At 38.4% G+C, this 24,759-nt stretch overlaps 1 protein-coding gene across 1 annotated transcript in view; it reads right to left on the minus strand.

The window, feature by feature from the left end:
* Positions 1–24,759, minus strand: part of UNC5D (unc-5 netrin receptor D) — a 368,330-nt gene that overhangs the window by 19,383 nt on the left and 324,188 nt on the right. Inside the window, exons 15-16 of the mRNA XM_036750002.1 lie at positions 15,559–15,723; positions 6,409–6,587 (exon numbers count right to left, since the gene is read on the minus strand). Coding sequence (XP_036605897.1) covers positions 6,409–6,587; positions 15,559–15,723 — 344 coding nt within the window. The remainder of the gene's footprint in view (positions 1–6,408; positions 6,588–15,558; positions 15,724–24,759) is intronic.

Consider the following 24,759-nt stretch of genomic DNA (forward strand, 5'->3'; position numbering starts at 1 on the left):
CATAAGGAGAAAAGAGAAATAGATAAAAAGAGGGGCCTCTTTCTAGCAGTGACCAACAGAGATTTACCTGTGGTCTTAAAAGAAGTATAATCTCCATTACTGTGGTACTGTGGAATTTGATTTAATAATATATTTGGCTTCCTTTCCCTGGAAACATGTTTGCTTGTAGTTAAGGAATGGATACCTAGGTAGCTCTAGGTACTTCTGTGGCTTAATTTGTCCCAAGTCAAAATACTTTCACTTTTTTTGAGTAAATGCAATTTTATGTCATTGTCCTTTGCACCAGGGTGCTCAAAGACTTACTGGAATCAGGAGATTTTAGAGCTGGAGAAATTCTCAGATTGGGCTGAGATCTCAGAGGTAAGAGACTCATACCCACAGAATTCAGAATTGGAATGAATCTCAGAAGATATCTCATCTAGCCAGTACAGGAAAGCCTTTCTATAACATCTGTAATAAGTGCCATGTTAATAGAACTCTAGTGATGTGATGCTCTCTCTTTCCCAGGGTAGCCCATTCCATATTGTGGTAGCTCTAATAAAAAAAATCTAATTTAATTCAATCTATGTTTTTCCCCAGCATCTCTAATTGTTGAGGTATTTGCATAGAATATAGGCATATGGGATGCACAGAGCTGAAATCATTTTTTTCTACAAACAAAACTCATTGTTCTTGGGTCTATCCTCTTTGAGCTAACCAGAATTTGTCTTATTTTTCTTCCAAATCAGAACTCTATGTTATCCATTCTACCTCTATGCCCGTCCAAAAATATAACGTTCAGAAGTGTACATGATATTCCGGATGTGATCTGACCAGATCAAAGTTTCTGGACACTGTTTCTAGTGAAAGAATGGACTAATTATATAATAGGTGAAGAACACAAGTTCCAGAGACATCAGCCAACTGGCCCTCAACCTCCCCACTACTCTGTGGCATCTTTGCTGCCCTGGGTCTTCCTGTTGTGATTAGGAGGGACCTTCATTACATGAGTTCTTGGCTCACTTGGCTTGAGATAGAAAACTTAATTAGGGTCTTGAATTATTCTTCCCACAGGGAGCCATGTAGCTGTGTAATATCCCCTAAGTCTCAATTCTCCCCTAAAGCATCAGGAAGGCTCAACTTTGGCAATGACTTAGCCCCATGCTGAGTGCATTACTATACTTTTTTTGGTTATTATTAAATGATTAGAATCTTTTCTAGCCTGCAGCTAGGAGAATAGCTGGAGACTCATTTGGTATAATCACAGCAAAACCAGACAAACAACAATAAAAATGTCTAGTCTCAGTGGTCACTAATGCACTGCCCTTGGTGCTCCATCTAAATAATGTAGGCCTAAAGGATGCACGGAATCCATCCCTTTCTCTCTCTCTCCTTTTCAACCAAAGGCAGATAGTTCAGTAGCTACTTTCAAATAAAAATTCAGTGACCCCTTAGTTTTCCAGCGTTGATTTTTTCACTCTTTTACTCTCTGTTTTTGTCTCTGCTTACCACATTTTTGGGCTTTTTCACTGCCTAATTGCTACTTTGCTGGAGGCTGGGCAGGGGGAATAAAAGGAAATGACCCCAAAATGGGTCAGTTTTGCTCCTGATGAGGCACTCTGGTGGAGAAGAGGTCATAGAACTCTATGCTTGCTACCATTATAGTGTATTTCATCTGTTCAAACTTTCTCTCTCTCTTTCTCCATCAGTATTAACATTCAAGATTTGTCGTATTACGTATCACAGAGTTGACTCATAAGAAATTTCTCTGGAAGGCAGAATTTATTGTCCTTCAAGCAGATATGTTACAATGTAGGCCTGGCCCTTGGCAAAATTGTGAAGTAGGACCCAATTTAACCCCTGGCTATCCTTTTAGTGCCCTTCTCCCCACTTGTTTCCCTCAATTCCCACCACCCCTCCTAGTGTACCTACTCCTCAATTCCAAGTACTTGCACTTATCCTCTGTCCTATTTATTTCTACAGGCATTTACTCTTAGTGAACTTCTGACTAATCCTCAGAAATGTGTTAAATGATATGAATTTGCACTATAGCAAGTTATTTCTGAAGATGTTCCAGGTGTTTTAAAGATAGAAATCTGTAAGGGCATAATTACCGTCACTTTGATAGATGAGAGAAGGATATTATTGGAACAGAGATTTGGAGCAGAAAGGGATGTTAGAGGTCATATAGTCCCACCCCCTCATTTTACAGATGGATAGACTGAGGCCCAGAAAGGTCAGGAAAGGAGGATTGGGTTGTAGGTACAATCTAGAATTAGCATACCATCTTCGAGTTGGAAGGAACCTTAGAAGGCATCTAGTCCAATATTTCACTTAATGCATAAAAATCCTCTATAACATCCCTGACAGATGGTCAGTTAGCTTCTGCTTGAACTTTCTGAGGGACATTGAGCTAACATTTCTGTGAAGAAGACTACTAGTTCATTATTAGGATTTTTTAGATAGATTCAGCCTAGCAATATTAATAACAGGACATAATTAAAAATGCTTTGAGATTCACAGAATCTCTGAATTGGGAGACCCTTGAATTCTCACAAGCTTTCTTTCTTTGTTCCAGTTTCAGATTATGTGACAGCCCTTTGCCCGGTCAAAGCTAACTCCTCTTTTCTCTTCTGGAAGCCTGTACCCCTTACTGTTCTCCACACATGCATGCTACCACTTGGGGAGTACTGGCAAATGTTTAACTAGGTCTGACCAGGTTTAATGAGGTAAAGCCAGCTCTGACTGGCTCTCCAAAAACTGAAGGAAAAATTAAAATGTAATAAAAGTTATTAACATTTTCTCCAACCCTTTCTTAAATCTAGAGTGGATGATCAACAAAACAACAAGTCAGGCCCTAATTTGTAGCGTTGACAAAAATCTAAGATATAAAATACTCACATTGAAAATTTAACAATGGGCTTTCACCAACCCAGATGAGCTCACTCCAGCACACCCCTACCTTGCACTACTACTACCACTTCCCCCTTATTAACATGCTTCTTCTTCACTGACTGCAAATATTACCAGGTATCCACCATCTTTAAAAATAAGCACATATACATGCAATGAGCTGTTACAGAAATAAATGAATAAAGAAATAAATGAGCAAATAATAAACTTTCTTTGATGTGACTATCCTCTCAAGTTAACATCTCCTCCTTTTCATTGTTATTCTTCTTGAAGAAATAGTCTACATTTGCTGCTTCTAATTTCCTCAAGCCCTTATGGTCTGACTTTTGATATCCCCACTCTATTGAAACTATTCTCTCAAGGGTCACTAATGATTTTTCAGCTGCAAAAACTTAGGGCCTTTTTTCAGTTCTCATCCCACTTGATCTTTTTATAGCTTTTAACACTGTTGTCTATCCCTTTTTCTTAGATACACTCTCCTTTCCTGACTTCCAAGACATTGACATCTCTTGATTCTCTTCCTGCTTGTGTCACTGCTCTTTCTTAGTCTCCTTCAATAGTTCATTTTATCCTGCTTCCATCCTTAAGTATGGTTGTCCCACAGGGCTCTGTTCTGGACCTCATCATCCCCTCTCCTCTCTTCTGCTGTTCTCTTCTCTCATCTCCTCTTCTTTCCTTTCCCCTCCCCTCCCCAGAACCACTCTGTCTGTCTCTCTGTGAGTCTTTATTTCTGTGTGTGTGTAAATACATACATATATATAATATATATATATGTGTGTGTGTGTGTGTGTGTACGTATACATACATATGTACAGACATACATACCCTCTGTTTTTATGGTCTCATAAGCTCCTATGAATTATCATGTAGATAACTACCAAATGTAAATACAATATAACTGTATGTCTGTATCTCTCTCTCTCTATATATATATATCTGCCCAGCCTTAATTCATCCCCTGAGAAATTTCTCCATATTTCCAATTGATTCCTTGCTACCTCCAAGTGAACATCTTGCCAGAACCTCAAATTTAACACGTCCAAGCTGAACGTGTCCCCTAAACCTGCCTGTCTTTCCAATTTCCCTATTTCTGCGAAGGGAAACAACATTCTCCTAATCACCCAAAATGATCTTTAATCTTCCCTTTCCTATATCCCATCATTTGCAAGGTTTATTGATGCCACCTGTCATCTCTTATACCTATCTCTTTTTTCCCACTCATAATACTAGCCCCCTCATTTAAGCTTTCATGACTTCTCATCTGCCTTTTTATTGTTGCTGTTCAGTAAGCTCTTTGTGACCCTGTTTAGGGTTTTCTCAGCAAAGATACTGGCACGGTTTGCCATTTCCTTCTCCAGCTCATTTTATAGATGAGGCAACTAAAGCAAATAGGGTTAAGTGACTTGTCCACGACGACACAGCTAATGATAGTCTAAGGCCAGATTTGAAGTGAGGAAAATGAGTCTTCCTGACTCCAGATCCATTACTCTATCCAGGGCACTACCTAGCTGCCTTCTCTTTTTTACAATCTTTATTTTTTTAAAAAGTCCCCATTTTGAGCATCTAGCAGACAGCTGGAGTAATCTTCCTAAATGCCTAAGTCTAACTGTATCACTCTTCTGATAAAAAAAAAAATCTTCAATTGCTTCCAGTTTCCTAAGGAATAAATTACAAATTCCTCAGTGTGGCATTTAAGTCCTCCATAACTTGGCACTCACCTGCCTTTTGAGATTTATTTCATATTTCTCCCCTTAATTGAGAGACAGCTAAGAAGCAGCATGGGCTATAGAGAGTCAGCCTTAAAGCCAAGAAGATCCGGATTCAAGTCCTACCTCTAAAACATAGTGTTTTTGTAACCCTGAGCGAGAAATTTAACCTTTCACTATTCCAGTCAACTCTCTAAGACTAAACTTTGCTGAGAGGATGTGAACCAGTGTTAGTAGAGGGTGTTTCCTCACCAGGGAGTTCCCTGTACCGACGCAATCACAGACGAGGTCATTATCTGTCTCCTCCTTATACACTGCATATTCGAGTCGTGCCAGATCACTAGTTCTTTCTGAACTTTACATTCTTCCTGGTGTATCCTCATGCCTATAATACACTTCTTCTTCATCCACATGCTTCAAAAGCCTTATCTTACTTCAAGGCTAAGGTCATGGGCCACCACCCAATCAAAAGGAACAAAAGAAACAATAATTTATTAAGTGCCTACTATGTGTCAGGTGCTGCGCTAAGTGTCTTACAAATACTATGTTATTTGATCTTCACAACAACCCTGTGAGATAGGTGCTATATTATTCCTATTTTCCGGTTGGGAAAATTGAGGCAGACATTAAGTGACTTACCCAGGGTCACATAGCTAGTAAGTATCCGAGCTCATATTTGAACTCAGGTTTTTCTTGTTCCAGGCTCAGAGCTCCATCCCCTATGCCACCTAGATGACACTGCTTCTGGAAAGTCTTCCCAGATTCATCGAGTTCCAAATGTTTCCTCCCTCCTCAGTTTTTGCTGCAATATTTTTGCCTTTTTTCTGGATTTTTCTCTGAATTGTCTCTCATCAATTCCTGACTTGTATTATGCCTCTATGTATACATACATTTTCCTTTCCCCCAGTAGAATTCAAATTCCTTGAAGGTAGAGGGTGTCCTTTTATATCTTTGTATCTCCAGGGCCTGTCACATAATAAATGCTTAATAAAAGTTTATTGAATGAATTGATGGACCCCTGAGGCCATCTAGTCCAACTTATCCACACTTTTAGTAAGAATAGCCATGACATATGGTCATCTAGCTCTGCTGGACAACATGAGGTGGGCTGGGGGAGGGGAGGATTAGCTTTAAAGTAACAACATCACCATTTGGAATATATGTCCTTAATCCTAAACATTGGGTTACATTTGAGCAAAATATTATTCTCTTCTTGTCTCATTATTTCTTGATTCTATTATATTGTCAATATTTCTTCTCACCTGGCATTATATCACCTACTCTCAGGCACTGTGCTTTTGACTAATGAATTCATATTTAAGGGCCTCTAGACCTAATACCACAATATACTTCAGCCATCCCCCCTCCCCAATTTTTCAACTCTTCCCCTTCCCTTGGAACAGTAATCAAATCAACATTATCATTCCTAGAAAGGACACATCAATCAATTACCTATGGCCAGCCCTATGTCCAACTCTTCATGACCCCATTTAGGATTTTCTTCTTTCTCCAGCTCATTTTACAGATGAGGAAACTGAGGCAAACAGGGTTAAGTGACTTGTCCAAAGTCACATAATAAGTGTCTAAGGCCAGATTTGAACTCAGGAAGATGAGTCTTCCTAACTCCAAGCCTGGAACTCTATCCACTGTGCCACCAAGCTGCCCCTACAGTAAGGTAGTAGAAACTAATAAGTAATACGTCTTCCATCTATCTCCTCTTCATTTACTTGTAACTCTACTTCCACCATTTTTCCCTCCACTTAAAAGATTTAGAACCCCTTGGTAATCATCTCCAAGAAGCTGCTGTTACCTGTTAATGCTGTTTTTCTGTGCTAACATCTGCCAGTCTTTGCCTTTGGCACTGGGAGTATCAAATGTTGCACATATCCTCTGTCTGATGGAGTAAGGGATTTTGAAGGCTTTGGGGCCAGTCTGTGCAGGGAACGTGTTGTCCTCTTGTGCAAAAAAAGTGATGGTTTCTCTTTCACTCTACAAATACGAAAAGAAAACTGTGATTAGATCCAACTGTTAGCATCACAATTTTATGAAAATTAATTCACATGAGGAATTCTGCTTAACACACTTTACCGTTTAACTGCTTTGAAAACATGGAAAGTAGTTCCTCTTCTTTAAAATACCACTGAGTCTTATCTCATGAGCCTGGAAAATATCTCCTAAAAATCCACAACATCTCTCATGGTGGATCTCCAGACATCTTTAGATATCATCTAAGTGTCTTCAGTCTAGAAGGTGTTTGTCGCGGTTACAAATTCATCGAGTCCTAAAATAGGTAGCACTTTTCTGTGCTGTAACTACATATAGTTTGACACAGTCACATTCTTTTTGTGGTGATTTTTGTAGAATCAGATTTAAAAAATTAATGATTAGGGCAAATCTCACTAGTAATTTTATAGTAGCTTCTCTCCCAGGCTATGGAGAGTTGTCTCATAGTGGTGACTCTCAAATAAATCCCATCACTTCTAGGACATGATGATGTCCTTTGATGGTCCCATTTCTTACAGAGGTCCATATGGTTTGTGTCCTTTTGAGAGGGCTCAATATATGAAAGACCTTCCTAATAATTATAAACATCAAATGAAGGGTGATAAGCTATATTATTCCTCAAGTCCCTTATAGATCTAAAATATTGATTCAATGAAATATTGGCAGTTAAGAACTCAGGCTCTGCCAAGTTCTATGGAGGTGAAAAGAATTAGGTATGCATGGCATTTGTCATGTGTATGTGGCACAGATATTTTGATTAAGGATTTCTTTAAATGCTTCTGAAAGGCATCAGAAGTTTACTCTTCTTATGGCACTTATTAAAAAAAACCCTAAACCTTGACTGCTAAAGCTCTACTGTGAGCAGAAGTTTGCCCCACCTCCACCCCCCATCCAGGATAGCGTGGTCCTGGGTACCTTGTCAATTAACAGTAGTAGCAACTGAACAAAGTAGGCTGGATTGCAAGTGAATGAATGACAATAAATGAGCATTTTAAAATGTATAAATATGGATTCCAAGAGCACGAAAAAGAGAAAGTTTCTGACTTTTAATGGCAGTTTGATGGGTGGCCTTCCTTCCTCCTTTCACTTAGAAACTTTCCTATTTTAAATCAGTTCATTGCACAAGGATGGAGATGCCACCAGTCACTTTATATAACATTTATGATGTATTCCAAAAAGCATCTGGACCAGGTAATAAGAATCCTGTAGATACATCACATTTTCTGATTGTTTAAATTAAATATGCAGAGGAAAGAGTAGATTTCATGCCCTGCACATTTGAGATAAGCAGTTGCTACCTGGTTAGCTGAGGGAATTGTAAAGCAATGAGGAATTCCAAGTATTCAGTCTATTTTGTCAAATTATCCCCCTACTTCCATCACCTTTGGAGATGGGATAAGAAAACTTGCCACATGATTGAATCTGCTTGAAGGGAAAATTGTGACGTGTAAAATTCCCATTTAAACTTCTTTTCCCCAAAAGATGATTCTACTGCAGTATTTTATTGAAGAGTGAAGATGAAAGAAAATGCTTAGAGATGCCTCCCTTTTCTCTACAGCATTAGAAAAATTCCTTGGCTTTGGTTTACCATCTATAATGCTAAGTGTCATTGGTAACTCTGAAAGGTATCATTCACCAGTAGTCCTTGGTCAACTCAATCAGCTTTCCTAGGCCAACAAGGCATTTATATTTCAGGGACACCAGCTGATAATGAAAGTTCTAAAGCTGGTCTGATACTAATCTTACTTTTTAAAACACAGATCAAATTCTTTTTCTATTTGTGAAAGAATATTAAAGTATGAAGGCAAGGGGAATGGTAGGTTTCCCTTGAAAATCATTTCATTTTCCAGGGTGGAAGGTGATAGTGGATATGGGGTAGACCATGAGGAACTAAATTACTTAATTTACCAAATTTATTTAAATGGGAGATAATAGAAAATTGATATTTGTGGTTTGTGTAACTATGACCTGACAAAGCAAATCTTTTATTCTTCTTGTCTTACTGTTGAATCTGTGGACCACAGAAGCTAGGGCAACTAATGGAACTATAACATTTGTACTTTAAGCCAAGAAAGCTTGAGTTCTCATTTTGGAATAGAAAAAGAAATGTCTGGAAGGACAGGATTAGGTATTAGAAGACATGGACTGGAGTCTGGGCTCTGACACTTTTTTATTTATTCCATCTTTCTGTGGCTCCAAACTGTATCATGAGAAGTGGCCACACCCCAATAAACCTCCTCAGCAGATGGCCTAAATCAGGTGGAGGGCAACCGACAGGCCTCCAAACCATCAGTGAGTGAAAAGGGTATCTACCCCAAGCATGTAAAGGCTTCCCCCAGCCAAATAAACAGATGAAAACAATTTGTTCCAATAGTCATGATGGTGACTGAAATAGACACCGTAGAGCACTTAGAACTTTCTCAGACACTGAAGATGCCAAGGTCAGCTACTGCATCCTGCGCCATCACCAATCATCTTGACTTTTGTTTGTCACTAGACTTTGATGACTTAGGAAGAGCAAGTGAGGCTGACAACTTTGTGCTACTCTACCTCACTTAAATCCAATTCACACACCTGTCAAGACATCACCCGTGATATCATTGGTCCTCTTTGGAAACAAAGGACAAACAACAACGAATTTATTTTATTATGGAGAAGTCACTCCATCTCTCTAAATTTCACTTTTCTCATCCATAAAATGTAAAGCAAATCATAAAGTATTTTAGGGAAAGTGCATTGTAAATGTTAAAGAACTACAGAATTGTAAATCATCATATTATCCTCATTCTTATCCTTTCCCTCATGTTCACTGTTGGTATTGTTTGGAGAGCTTCAGAAACCTCGGTTCCACATTGTTCTTGCCCTACAGGGGATGGCAGGTAAAATAGTAAATGTGATATATCACTGCCCAGGTCTTCATGAAAAATTGCTGATGACCTAGGGTTCTCAAAAGCGAGTGATGCCCTCTAACAAGTGAACCATTTAATGCCATCTCAATAGCCAGGAAGAGAAGGTGGCAGAGGAAGAGTTCCACATACAGGTCTGCTTTCTCCTCGGCTTAGGGACTTATTTAGAGATCCTAGTTTTGCTTTGTCTTTTTGTTCAAACTATTTATTAAAGGTTTGGAGAAAATAATCCCTTAATTCTTCTTGGTTTTGCTGAGGGATGAGGGAGGAAGGCAAGCAGTTTTTATCTATGAGCATACATATTCACTTACTGTCAAATGATCATAGCATGGAATGGACCCTGAGAGACTATATGATATAGGCCCCTTCCTTCAGGTAGGTCAACATCTAAATCTAGGAGAGTTGTCTATTCTTTTCCAGAAGACATATAGAGATGGAACTCTCTAAGGATCATGGTTTATCACATTATTATGAATGAATGAAAAATCATTTCTTAAGCACCTACCACGTGCAAAGCACTAGGTGTAAAAATAGAAAAGCAAGACAGTCCCTGCTCTCAAGGAGCTCACGTTATAACTGGGGAGACAATATATATACAATTATCTTTTCCCCATCAAGGGGATTAGGGGCCCAGCCCCCCCCATAATCTGGAAAATCCATGTAAAACTTTTTGGCCCTCCCTTCATACCAGAGAAGTCTGAATTTTTTTTCTTTTTCTTTTATGGGGTGTTTGCAGTACCTTATTATAAAATTTGGGTTGATATTATACAATAGTATACTTATATTTTATGTATTTCTGAGTTACTATACTTTTTCTGTGTCATCTGCTGGCCTTCATGTGTCAGCTGTGGTTTCTGCAAAACTCCCCCCAAATTCCTATTTAATTTCTTATGACCCATGACATATCAAAATCTTGATAGGGAAATCATGATGTGGAAGGGATAACTATAAGCAACAAGCTAGATGGGAATGCATTGTCTTTAATGTCATTTCACTAAATTATCACAAGGATATTCATCATCCTTTTATGCCTTCCCAGATCAACCCAGATGCTTATGGCTATTCTGCCTTTGGACATCAAAATATTTTGTTTTGCACCTGTAATGTTAAGGGGATTTGAAGATCTTCTCTGACTATTAATAGGCCTCCCATGGAGCCCATTGGGGGAGGGACTTGCCTTAGGGGGAAGCTTGCTTATAGGAAGGCTCATACCTTTTGCTAATTTCTAATTAGGAACTGAGTCAGGAGAATTGTGATGCCCTCTGGCTCTGAGAAGGGTATGCTTACTCTGAGGTGAGGTTTTGCTTTGGGGGCTCACTCATCAGAAGAATGTTCCTGTGATTTGGCCAGACAAGACTCTGGGTAGCCATTAAGAAGCCCCCTCCCCTCCACCCCATTTTGAAAACCCAGATGTTAGTGCTACTCTCTCTGGAAACTATGTATGTATTGCCTTAGTCAGACAGTTTGGATCTGTCTGTTGATCTGTGCTATATTCTCTGCTTGTAATTTATGCTCTGTAATCTCTGTTTGCATTTTCTCTGAAGTTCAGGGCTGACTTTTCCCCTGAACTAAGTGAATGATATCTATCTATCTATCTATCTATCTATATAGATATAGATATAGATATATATGTCTATATCTGTATCTCTCTCTCTATATATATATCTATATATATGTGTGTGTGTGTCTGTATGTACATATATGTATGTATATACATACATATATATATGTTTAATTAAAGTAAGATTGTTGACCCCTTTAAACAGCTATCTTCCCTAGTAAAGCAGATCTAAGAACCTGTGCTAGCAGCCATCCTGCTTGTGCCAGTGTGGTTGTGGTTACAGCACATTCTCTTATGTACTATCTATTACTGTGCATTGTTTGAGTATGTGTTTTTTTGTTTGTTTGTTTTTCCCCAAATTCTAGATTGTAGTATGGTTTAAGAAAAAGAGTAATACCTTTGGAGTCAAAAGACCTAAATTTGGCTCCTGGTTCTGATATTTATATGTGACCTTGGACAAAACATTTCAGTTTCTGGGCCTGCTTCCTCATTGATAGAATAAGGAGGTTGGCCTAGACCTCTGAAATTCTTCTCAGCTCTACATCCACCTAGGTCAGCTTTCTCTCCCCCAGCACCCTACTATTGTCATTTGCCATCTGCATGACCTCAGGTGACAATGACTTCCCTGATTCTAAGTATCCTCTCTTCCAAAAAGGAGGCCTCTAAAGATGGCCAGATGGCCTCTACAATCCCTTCCATTTCTAAATCTAGGATCCCATGATGTGATCACAATGGTCTATACACAGCAGATACGGAAGTATTTGCTTACCTTGGCTGTGATTGTCATGTTGGTTCAACCTAAACCCCTCCTGCTTTAGTTTAAACCTATTCCTTCTTACTTTGTCTTCCATAGACTTGTACAAAATACTCCTTTTATAGGAATTTTTTATACATATGAAGACAGAGTGTCTGTATTGCCCAGTAGGGGTGCCATTTTGCTAACAGGTACAGCATTTAAAACATGTATAAAGGACTAACACAATGTAATAGATCAAATCTCTCTACTTGATAGAAACAATGCAATACATTCTATCATTATATAAGGGGCTGATGCCATCAATCATTGACATCCTACCTACCTGAAAAAAAATAAATAAATACAGTTTCTAAAAGGGAAAGGTTTATGGAGGAATCTGGCCCAACATCTCCTTAAAATAACACATTAACACTGGCTCACAAGTTTGTGGATTTAGATTTGAAAGGAACCTTGGAGGTTATCTAACCTCATTTTAGGAGATAAGGAAAGTGAAATCAGAATCAATCAATCAATAAAAGATTGTGAAGCATCTTTTATGTTCCAGGCACTGGTAAGTGCTAGGGATACAAAAAGAGGCAAAAGACAGTCGCTCCCCAAACTAGTTAACTGGTCTAAGGATAAATAGGAAGAGGACCATGACATCAGGGAGGTGATGCCATGACATAAAAGTGAATTAGAGTGGAGGAGGGCTAGGCAAAGTCACCAGCCTCACTTTCTCCTCTGGAGTCATCTGGGGCCTGTGGTCAGGACAACTGGAGATGGTCCAGGAGGCAGAGCGGCTGAGTCTGGAGTCAGGAAGACTCTTCCTGAGTGCAAATCTGGCCTCAGACACTTACTAACTGTGTGACCATGGGCACCCCTCTTTGCCTCAGTTCTTCATCTGTAGAACGAGCTGGAAAAGGAAATGGCAAACCATTCCAGTATGTTTGTCAAGAAATGGGGTCACAAAGGGTCAGACATGACTGAAAAACTACTGAAAAGTTGTAGAGCAAGTATTTGAATCCAGATCCTAAAACTCTAAGTGTTTTATAATACATCAGGCCCCAAAATTGTCTCTAAGGTCTGACAAGTTTCCACAAGATTCTACTATCATGGAAACCTTTCAGACCCCTGTCACAAATAAATTGGACATGGTTAATGCTTGAAGTTAAGCTGATGTTATAGAAAAAAAAATCCATCAGCTTATTTTTTCCCCTTGAACTACAAGAGTTCAATGATGTTGAGAACCAACTGTATAAGATTTTAAAATCCTAACACAATTTCCCTTAGCATTAATATTCTGCAAAAGCTGAAGTTGCTACCTGCAAAGCCAGGGTGCCCTTAGAAACCCTCTACCTGGAATTCTTTTGTCAACCTCTTAACCAACATTAAGGGTAATTTGCATTGGAGAGAACCAGCATTGTGCTGTTCTCTGCCTTTCCACCCTTCTGAAAGGCTGTTTTTCCTAGCTTTTCCTTTTCATGACGTTTTTCACATTTTCTACAATTTATATTTTACTTTGAAATTCATTGTGCTAAATAGTCCATGACTGTTCAAGCAAAAAAAAAATCGTAATCTCCCTCTTATGACTCTAGCTCTACCATTGATTCCTCTTTCCCAAGAAGGTGCCTTGTACTAATTGAATGTAATAAATGCAAATTCAGTAAAGACATGCCACTTGAGATAGCCATTGGTTTGGAGAAATGGCCCTTCGGAAAATGCTCCAGTATTTAGTATAAAAATTATCTTAGGATTAAGTACCACCAAACAAGAGATGACTGATCAGTGAGTGAAACAGTGAGTGAAACAGCAAGGTTACATGTCCCACTCAACTGATCTCTTTACCATCCATTGTCTCTGATAATTTATCTTTCAGAAAGATTGAATCAACTCTGAAACTCACTCCTCTTCAATATCTCCTGGTCCTGGGACTCCCTCCCTCTATCTGATTGGAAAGGGTGGTAGACCCTTATCTCAGAGTGCTGCTCTGAGAGCCTCCATTTAAGAAGGGGGTCCAGTGTAGTGATCTCATCATCTCCCCTATAATGCCTTGCAGGTTTTCATCATGTTCCTAGCTATATTTTAAGCTTTTTTTATGTGGTATCTTCCCCCATTATATTGTGATTTCCTTGGGAAGAGGGGCTATATTTTGCCTTAGTGCTTAGCCACAGTGCCTGGCACATAGCCTATAGGCACTTAATACATATTTATTGAACATTGACTATTAACTATGTACTTAATGGTTAAATAGAAACATAGGACTTAACTAATTAATAGTAGCCTCCTATTGACAATGGACTATACATATTAATGTGGTTTAACCATTCTGACAAATCCAAATCAGGGTTTCTTATAATCTAGAGTAGGGTAAGTCAAAATATAGCTCTGTCTTGACGGGCCAGAGAATATCCTAAACATAGTTTGTTTAATCCTAGCATAATACCTCCTGTTGCCATTCTGGAAGAATTGCCTCCATAATAGCTATCATTTTTATATCCTTACAAGCCTATGAAACAGATAACATGAATAACATTCCAGTTTTACAGATGACAGAACTGGAGATCTGAGAGGCAGGTTAAAGTGATATGCCCAGAGACTCACAGCTTCTAAGAGCCAAAGGTGGCATTCAAACCCAGGTCTCTTAACTCTAAATCTGGTACTTTATCCTATGCTACATCTTGGAAACATTATTGTTATGTTGATCTTATAAACCAAGGTCTACAACTAAAAGACTTCATCTATTTCTTGGGGTGAATCTATACTGGAGAAACATCAAAAGATCAGAGCTAGAGTCTTGGCTCCATCATCTAACGCAGTTAAGTGGTGTACTTGGAATCAGGAAAACCTGGGTTCAAATACTGCCTTCGACTTCTACTTATGGCAAATAATTGAATTTCCCTCAGCCTCAGTTTCCTCATCTGCAGAATGTGAATAGTAATAGCATTTACTTCACAGAGTAGTGGAGAAGATCAAGTGAGAAAATATATGTAAAGCGCTTTACAAACCTCTACTACCATCTAAATGCTAGTATTATCACCATTACATATTGGCTGTGTTATTTTGGATAAGTCCCTTAACATCTCAGCCTCTGCCTCCTTATCTGTCACTTAACCTTTTGTAAAATGAGTATTATATCCTGTCTGACCCCAAAGGTTTGACGTAAGATTGAAATGATATAATGAATGTGTCCCTGTTTTGTTGATAGCAAAAAGTCACGCAAGTATAGAATGTTGTTGTTGTGATTATAGATATAGAGGACAGAGAGCTGGCCCCAAAACCATCCCTAGGCTCAAGTCCTGATTCTGACACACAGTTGTGTGACCCTGGGTGATCATTTAAATTCTTAGTGCTCAAGGCAAACTCTTCTAAGATTCCACATAAATTGCAGAGAAGAGGTACCAAATTGCATTGGGTGAAGAGGTTTCTTCACTTGAGAGTTTCTCTATATCAGGTCCAGCCTCTATTCATTTCTCTATTATTAATGTTGTTGTCATTGTTACTGTGTAACCCCAGGCAAGTCAGTCAATCGCTACTTGCCTCAGTTTCCTCAACTGTAAGATGGTAATAAAGATAACACCAACGTCATAGGGTGGTTAAGATCAAATGAGATAATATTTGGAAAAAGCATTTAGCGCAGTGCATAGGGCAGAGCGCTAAATAAATGCTTATTCCCTTTCTACCCTCATCATCTCCACCTTTATTATTTTAAATAGCAGTAGTCCTCAGATGACACTATGGTGGCCAACAACTTACCTCTAGGATGGATGTCTGCACTTGGAGGATCTGTTCATGGCCTTTGAGCTGCCGGATGCAAATCTTGCAGGAGAGCTGGGTGGTGGTGGGAGTGTAGCGCTCCAGGGAGAAGGCACAGTGCAGGGGCTGTCGGTTACTGCACCACACCCGAGAAAATGGGACTTCCTGCAGACATGATAAAAAAAGAAGAGGGGAATGACATATGGACCCATCCGATGTGAGCAAAGAACAGGAAAAATGATGGCACCAGTAATAATGATGGCAGCAAAGATAATTGCATACATGCCTTCGATGGAAATGTTTTTGAAATAATGTTCCAGTATATGCCAAGTAGCACAAAACTAATTAATGTCAATTCCAATTGATAATACTAGTATACCAAGGCTACCGTAAGCTTGAGCTTCACTCTGTGGCACAAATGATTATGAAGAATGCCCTCCATAATAAATCACCTTTATCTATTACATAAATGCTTCCTTTTTTGAGGACTATAAGAGCCCCTTTCCCAGGACTAAGAGTATGGATTCCTGAGCCTGGGGTGCCATTGCATTCCTCATCTGCCCCCCTGTTCACTTCAAAACAAAAGGAAGTGGTGGAAAGATAATTGGATCTGCCATCAAAGGAATTGAGTTCAAATCTTGGCTCTAATACTTGCTATCTGTGTGCTCTAACAATATATCTTTGGACCTCAGTTTACTCTTCTGTCAAATTAGAGGCCCACATAGGATGATTTGTAAGGCCCTTCTAGCTATGAATTCAATGATCTCATACATGTATTGTATATAGACCACCACTATACCATGTATATCATTAACAACTAATACCAACTCACAGGTGGCACAACAACAAAAATGGCTTTTATAAAGATACACTAGTAGGCAACAGAAACTCACACTTACACATGTTCATGCAGAACAGATACAAACATAGACACAGTGGGCTCTTTTTGCCACTCCAGTTTTATCCAACAATGCAAAATCGCTCAACTCATCCTTCTCTTCCTCACACTCTTCCCGACAGTGCTTAGAGAATAATCACTCATTGGAAAATGAGGAAAATAAACTACTTTAAAAGCTCACCCAGGATGGCACCATCCCCCATCCTTGAAAACAATTAGAACCAATTGGACTGGGCCCAGAGATGAGCCTAACAATGATTTCAGGACTCTGTTCTTCTTTCACACATTGAAACAAGCCACCTCCCCATCCCCACTCCTCCTTACTTGGTTTTATAGAATCGCTTTCCATGTTAAGATCTGTGATAGAAGAGCAGAAAGCTATGCATAGTCTAGCATGCCCACTAGTATTTGGAAGAGCAGATTTCAAAGGGTTTGGAAAAAAGACAGGTAGGATCCCATGATTCTAAAGAGAAAGTTATTCCAGGCAGGATGGGGAACTCTGAAGAACAAAATTCTGAGGCACAAAGAACAACCATTTACATAAGGAGGATAAAGTGAAATTGTCTAAAGACACTGAAGTGGATGCATAGAAAGCTCCCTGATAAAATGGAAATGAGGAGGGCCAATGGAATACCAGGGTAGAGTACTACAGGAATAATGTCAGAAGGAAACTGAGACCTAGAGAGGGGAGGTGATTTGTCTGAGAATACACAAACAGTAAATTGTGCAGCAATGATTCCAAACCACACTATTGAATTCCAGAACTAGGACTCTTTCCATCATACCGTATGTTTTGTTGAGAGGTGTGGTCAAGCCCTCGGTTATCTCTGCCTTTATCCCATTTTATCTCTTTCAAATGATTTATATATCTCTTATTTTGCTTCTCTTTCTATCACCCTCTTAAATGAGACAAACATAAATAAACACACAAAACTAGGAAGGAGAAAAAAAAACATGGCAAGTCAGTCATTTCAGCTTTCTGTTGTCAAGATAGCTGTGAAATATGGATATCCTTTTAAGTCTAATTGCTGTTTTCTTCTCTTGTTCCACCTCATATGCTCCTATATTTTCAACTACCACCTTTATGTGAACAAGGCCTAAACATATATGTCCAGTTGTCATCTCTTACATACACTGAGGCCATCTCCACACCATACCTCCTGTTCTTTGACCACCATCCTGATCTCCCATCCACTGAAAACATGGATTCTGCCCCTGGATCCCCTAACTCTGATAAATGAGCTTTTGCCTTATCTTGATGGGGTCCAGGCCTTAACATTTTCTTAACATTTCCTCATTATGTCTCCCCTTTCCATCACCCCTTTAGGTGTTGTCTTCTCCTAGTAGAATGCAAGCTCCTTAAGGGTAGGGGTTGTCTTGTTAGTTTTTATTTGAATCCCCAGGACATGGCACATTGCCTAGTATATAGAAATCACTTAAACACTCTATCAATAACTGTTCAGTATTATATCTCTACTTGTCACCAACGACTTCCCTTGTGGGTCTTGCCAACATTTATAGCTGAAATTTTCAAGAAACTGACTCTTCATCTCTCCATTTTGTAATTCCTTTCTAATTTTCTTCTCAATGGTCCTTTTTTGGTTTTCCCTCTTCCAAATCTAAATCCAGTCACTCCCAATGTCTTTGCAATCTATCTTTATATTTATGGCTATCACTATCTATGTCTTGCTTTTAGCCATCACCACCTTGACTCATGCATGAATCCTTGTCACTAGTCATCCTGCCTTTAGTGTCTTCTGGTCAACAGCTCTTAAGACTCTCCAATCACCATTTTAAAATCACTTTACTCCTCTCTTCACAAGCCTATCATGGTTAACTTATTGCCTATCATATCAAATCTAGACTCTTGAGTCTGGTCTTCAGGGATATCAGCCCTAGTTTCTTTTGAGCCACAGTCCTTGAATGTCTTGTAGATACCTTAAGCTCTGAGTATCCAAAGCAGAATTCATTTTTACCTCCCAACCCCTCCCCCTGTCCTGCTTCTTCCCAGGTTCCTTAATTCTGTTGAGGGCACCACCAAAACTACATTTTTACAGAATGCCATGAGTTATTCTGTGCTAATATTCCCTCTCTTTCACACCTCATATCTCCAAAAGGTGCGAAGTCTTGTTGTTTCTACCTACCATTTTTCACATATGCCCCTTTTCATCCATTCACCCCATACCTATCCTATAAGAAGTTCATATCACACCTCACCTAGACCACTGTGATAGCATCCTAATCGGTCTTTTTGCATCTTGTCTCTTCCCTCTTCTACCCATTCTCTACTTGGCTATGTTCTAAAATATTTATGGTAGCTCTCTTTGTGCTGGCAGAGAATTGTAAATTTCAAGGATGTACATCAATTACAGAATGGACACATTGTGGTGGGTGGTTGGGATGGAATACTCCTGTGCTATAAGAAATGATGAGCTCGATAACATTAGAAAAACACAGAAGGATTCGCACGAAATAACGAAGAGTGAAATGAGCAGAATCAAGAGAACACTGTATACAGTAACAGCAATATTGTTTTAAGAATAACTTTGAGCTATTTAGTCATTTTGGCTATTATAAATACCCAAATTAACTAAAATGACCCTATGAAAGAAGATGTTATCTGCATTCAGGGAAAGGACTGATAAATATAACTATATATGAAATGAGCTTACGTATATATTCATGTGTGTGTGTGTGTGTGTGTGTGTGTGTGTGTCTAACAGTAGCCATCTCTAGGGTGGCGGGGGAGGGAAGAAAAAAAGGAAAAAAAGAAATTTATATTATAATTTTATTATATATTTAAAACGAATAGCAAGTTGTACTTAATAGATTTGCAGTTTCATGTGCAACGATTTTTTTATTATTCTACTATGCTATGGAAATGCTTGTTTGATTTCATAAATTAAATTAAATTAAAAAAATAAAAATACAAAAAAAATGATGTTACTAAGGCATAGGTCTGACCATGTCACTCCCTTGCTCAACACTTTCTGGTAAGTTTCTCCTACTTTTAGAATAATGAGAAAAAAACTCATGTTTGCTATTGAAAGCCCTTCACAATCACTCTGCCTTCTATCTCTCCTGGCTAGTGAATATTACTCTGCTTTACACACTGTCAATTTGAACCAATTGGCCCGCTTACTGACCCTGTGAAAACCAATCTCATTTTCCTGTCTGGGCCTTGCACAGGCTATCCCACACACCATACCTAAGAATGTACTTCCTCCTCACTTCTGGCCCATAGAATGTTCAAATTAAGCTTCTTCAAGGATTCACTCATGAGATGTATCCAGTTTCTTCCAATTTTTAGTGCTCTTTCTCTTCTAGTGCATTCTCTATTTTTAGTGCCCTCTCTTTTGCCTTCCTTCTTTCTCTACAAAATCAAAACATTTTGAATATCCTATTTTAAGATAGTATCTAAGGAATTTTCTTTATTGTTGACTGAAGTAGCAGCTGCCAATAGCGATAAACAAAACATTAACAAATAATACAATTAGAGCCGCTGTGATGAGTGTTTTTCCAGGGCAATCATCTTTGCTTTCATTTATTTAAAAATTAAAAAAAAAAAACAGAAAAAAAAGAAGTTCATTGAACTGAAAGGAAATATGTAGAAAGTAATAAGGGAGGACAAAGTGTGGCAAAGTTATGGGTGTTTAAAGTGTTCCGGAAATGTTTTCATTTTGATTCCCATTATAATTAGGTTCCTAGCAGATGGAGAGAATGTAAATCATCTCTTAGCAGGAGACAGGCACTGGGTTCTCTAAGATGCAGAGCATGCTGGAAAAGACAGCTGCTTTTTCCTAGTGAGGTGACAGCCTGGCTTTGAATTTTGCTGGCTTAATACATATTTTGAAAATATTTTATTGTACATTATGTATAACAGATTCTCTTCACTACATGACCCTGTTATCCCCCTTCAACAAGGGATCAAGTGAAATATGACTAAAGTAGATATAAGGTTCCAGAAAGTCTGCTGAGACTAGCCTTCCAGAGGAGGTTTCTGACTTTTGGCCTTCCCTCTCTTAATTATTTCCTATTTATCCTGTATGTACCTTGTTTGTATAGATTTGTTTTTGTTCTCCCCCATTAGATGGTGAGGCCTTTGAGAGTAGGGACTGTTTTTGGCTTCCTTTTGTATTCTCAGAACTTAGCATAACACCTGGCACATAGTAGGCACTTAGTAAATGTTTATTGATCAATTAACTGAAGGGTAGTAATATTTCTATTTCTGGTGGGTCTGGATAATTAGAGAGATGAAAATAGAATGATGAAATGGCATTTTCTCAGGAGCATTATTTATAATCCATGACCTTTTCTTGGCAAGTACATATAGACAGGGTCCCAGTGTTTAGGAAACAAGCAAAAGTAAGTAGAACCTAAAAATACAGGAATTATTGATTAATTTGAGCTTATAGGTATCAGTGAGAGTTGGTAGAATAAAACTAGGCCTGGAATATGGCTCTGTATAGGCATAACTTAATAAAGAGAAATAGGCAAAAGGGGGGGGCATGGTAATATTATAATGAGAAAGTAAACTCATGGGAGGAAATTTAAAAACTAGAGGAGTAAATGTATGGGAAAAACAAATTTGGACAAAGATCAGTGATGAGAGAAATAGGAGCTAGTTTGTTACTGCTTTGAACTATGGACCACTTGGTGAGAAAGAAGAAACAGATAATGAGTTTGGAAAATAGACCACAAGCCTGGCACAGAGGTGTGGTATAGTAATGATAAGAAACTTCAGTTATCCAGACATATGCTAGAATATACTCTGGAAAAATCCATAACAGCAAAAAATTGTTTTACTTGCCCTAATGATAATCCTATCCTCTTTAAGGTAGAAGAACTAACAAGAGGGAATTTTATACTGCATTTTTGTTATTTTTGCTGGGGTAGAAAAGATGAGGCATTGGAGAGAGAACAGAATCAAGCATAAGTGACAATTTCCTCCTAGAATTTGTAATAGAGATAAACAGGAAAGCTAATTTGTTTGGCATGTACCTTAGGTGTTGAGAAAGGAAATTTCAATTGTTCTGACCATTATTAGATGGATCAGTATGCTTCCATGGATTAAAATTCTCCAGAGGAAGCCTGCTCAGGAGGGATGAGTAACTCAGAAAAATGATGTTTTCAAGACATAAAAGAAACTCCAATGAAGAGGAAAAATAGGAATTATATCAAGTAACTGGTATGAATACACTGATTACTCACCAACTAATATATTTTTCTTTTCAAATATACGTGTGTGTGTGTGTGTGTGTGTGTGTGTGTGCCTATGAAAAAGAAAGAAAATGGAGAGCAGTTAGGTGATGCAATGGTTAGAGCACTGGGCCTAGAATCAGGAAGACCTGAGTTCAAATCCAGCCTCAAACACTTACTAGCTGTGTGACCCTGGGCAAGTCACTTAACCCTGTTTGCCTCAGTTTCCTTATCTGTGAAATGAGCTGTAGAAATAAATGGCAAGCCATTTCAGTAACTTTGCCAAGAAAACCCCAAATGGGATTATGCAGAGTTGGACACAACTGAAAAGACTGAACAACAATAAAACAATATGGAAGCAGTGACAGGTAATAGAGGATAAAGCAAGCATGGTTGTATCAAGGGTGGGTAATGCCAGACTATCTTATTTCATTTTTTGAAAGTCAGTAAAGGTCAGGCAAATACTGAAAATATCATGTTCCTAGGCTTTAGTAAAGCATTTGATAAAATACCTCACACTATGCTTGTGAAAAAGATGGAGAGATATGGACCAGACTAAACGGATTTGAAACTGGTTGAATATTTGGACTCAAAGAGGAGATGTTACTGGTCCAATGTCAACTTGGCAAGGACTCTCCAGTGCAGTGACATGGGATCTGTTCTTGGCCCTGTGCTGTTTGACCTTTTTATTAATGACTAGAATAAATATTCATTAACTTTGCAGATAATACAAAGGTGGGAGGAATATCTAACACACTGGATGAGATGGCTAGGATACAAAAACATCTTAGGCTGGAGCACTGGGCTGAATCTAATAAGATAAAATCCAAAAGGGAGAAAATCTCACTCTTGGAATTAAAAAAAATACAGGTATTGATGGAGAATACATAGTTGGGCTGTAGTTTGTTCAAAAATTTAATGAATTTTTGGCAGACTAAAAGTTTAATATGAGTCAGTAATGTGATATGGAAGCTAAAAATCATTAATGTAGGCTTCATTAAGTGAGGTTTAGCTTCTAGGCATGAGAGAGTGATCATCTCATTTTACATTACTCTGGTAAGAACACATTTTATGTATTTTGTTCAGAGCTATTCCTATTTTGCAAAGGACATTAATAAACTGGACAACATCCAAATATACTACTTGGAGAGTAAATTGGTGAAGGGTTTCTTAGCTATGGCATGTGAGGACTGGTTGAGGGAAATAAATATGTTTAGCCTGGAGAATAGGAGACCAAAGAAGGGGTGAAAGAGACCCAAAAGCTTCATCAAGTACTTGACAGGGCATTACACTTGTTATGTTTGGTCCCAGAGGGCAAAACTATAGGAACAATGGGCAGAGATGGCAGAGTCAGATTTAAGCTAATGTTAGGTAAAATGTTCTAAACATTAGAGCTATCTAAAAGTTCAGTGGGTCTTCTTGAGAAAAGTTGGTTTCCCCCACATTGGAGGCATTTGATGTGAGGCTATATGATCTCACGATAGGTGTGTTGTAACATAGAATATTTTTGTACATGGGTTGTCCTAAAATTTCTTCCAGTTCTAAATTCTATGATTTTGTGAATTCAAGGCTAGGTGAAATCTAAACTTCTTCCTAGATGCAAATCATAAGATCCTAGGAACCTTCAGTATTTTCATTCTCTCTTTAAGAGCTTGAATAATCATGTACTCTGCCCCAAGGGGTTACTATGTAAACATTCTACCAGCTCTAAAGTTGCCTGGCCTCCCATTCTTCAAACCTGCTCAGCTTTCCTGACCTGGAGATTTTCCAAGCACACAGCAGCACTGTTTGTTTCTATGGACATCTTTGGATTCCTTTGGATTCCATCTTTGGATGACTGAGTAGTGACAATGGGAGTAAACTTGTTTTCTCAGCATTCTTCTAGCTGGTAGCTTTGTTAGGATCCCAGACTCTATTTAGGGAAGCTAGACTATTTTTGGAAGAAGTACTATTCAGGTTTGGCATCTCATGGAAGGTATGGAGCACTAATGATTGGGAAGAAAGGAGAGTGTGGGCATGGGGCAATGTGACATAGTAGATTGTGAATGTCTGACCTAGGAACTGATATTCTACTCTGTTCCTTCTTACTTATGCCCTTCAAACTACCAGACCTAACCATGTGTCTTTACCACCATATCTGATGTGCAGATAATGTTTAGGCCTTGTCACCTACTCTATAGATGAACTTCGTACATGTGTTGTCTCCCTATTTGAATGTATGTTCCTTGAGACAAGGCGCTTTCTTTTCCATTTGCATCCCCAGTTGTTAGCATAGTGCTTGAAACATATTAAGTGTTCAATCAATGTTTTTTTAATTATTCATTTATTCACTCACTCACTCTTTATTCTTCCAAAGAAAGACCTTAGTTTAGATCCAGCTTTTGACATTTAGGTTGCATAACCATGAGGAAATTATTTACTCTCTTTGATACTCAGTTTACTCAGCTGTAAAAGGGTATAATAATAATTATAATACCTTCATCAATAATTTTGTGAGGTTCAAATGAGATAAAATATGCGAAGTTGTTTGTGAACTTAAAATATATAAGTGATAGTAATTAGCTGAAAGGTAAGGGAATGTCTATTTAATACACACATGGGAGTTTCAGGATCCTTGTTTTTTTGTTATTTATTGTTGTTTCTGTTTCTTTATGAGCTCAGTTTCTAATAATTAAGCTCTTAAGAAAAAAATCAGCAACATTCACATAGAGTTTGCCCAGTGGACATGCAATGCTGTATTCTTCACGACGTTGGTTTGAAGGAAGGATTTCGTAAACCTTCAGGAACTATGAATGTGAGGATATGAGTTGTTATTAAGAATGATGTTGTTATTATCATTATTATTGAATATTTTTTTAATCAGACCTCTGATTTCATCCACGTGAGGAATACCTAATATGGAAATAACCTCCACTGCAGTAGATTGGTCTGCTTGTAACTAATAGTCTCAGAGAGTTTTCAGGGGCACTGAGAGACTAAGTGACTTGCGTATAAATGAGGTTAAAACCAGATAAGCACATAGATTCCCTATGGGAGTTGTTCAGCGATTCTCTAATGTTGGAAGTAGATAGTGCATGGGCACAAAGGCCACAATGATATGTAGG

This window comes from Trichosurus vulpecula, chromosome 3 (genome assembly GCF_011100635.1).
Source record: "Trichosurus vulpecula isolate mTriVul1 chromosome 3, mTriVul1.pri, whole genome shotgun sequence".
NCBI classification, from domain to species: domain Eukaryota; kingdom Metazoa; phylum Chordata; class Mammalia; order Diprotodontia; family Phalangeridae; genus Trichosurus; species Trichosurus vulpecula.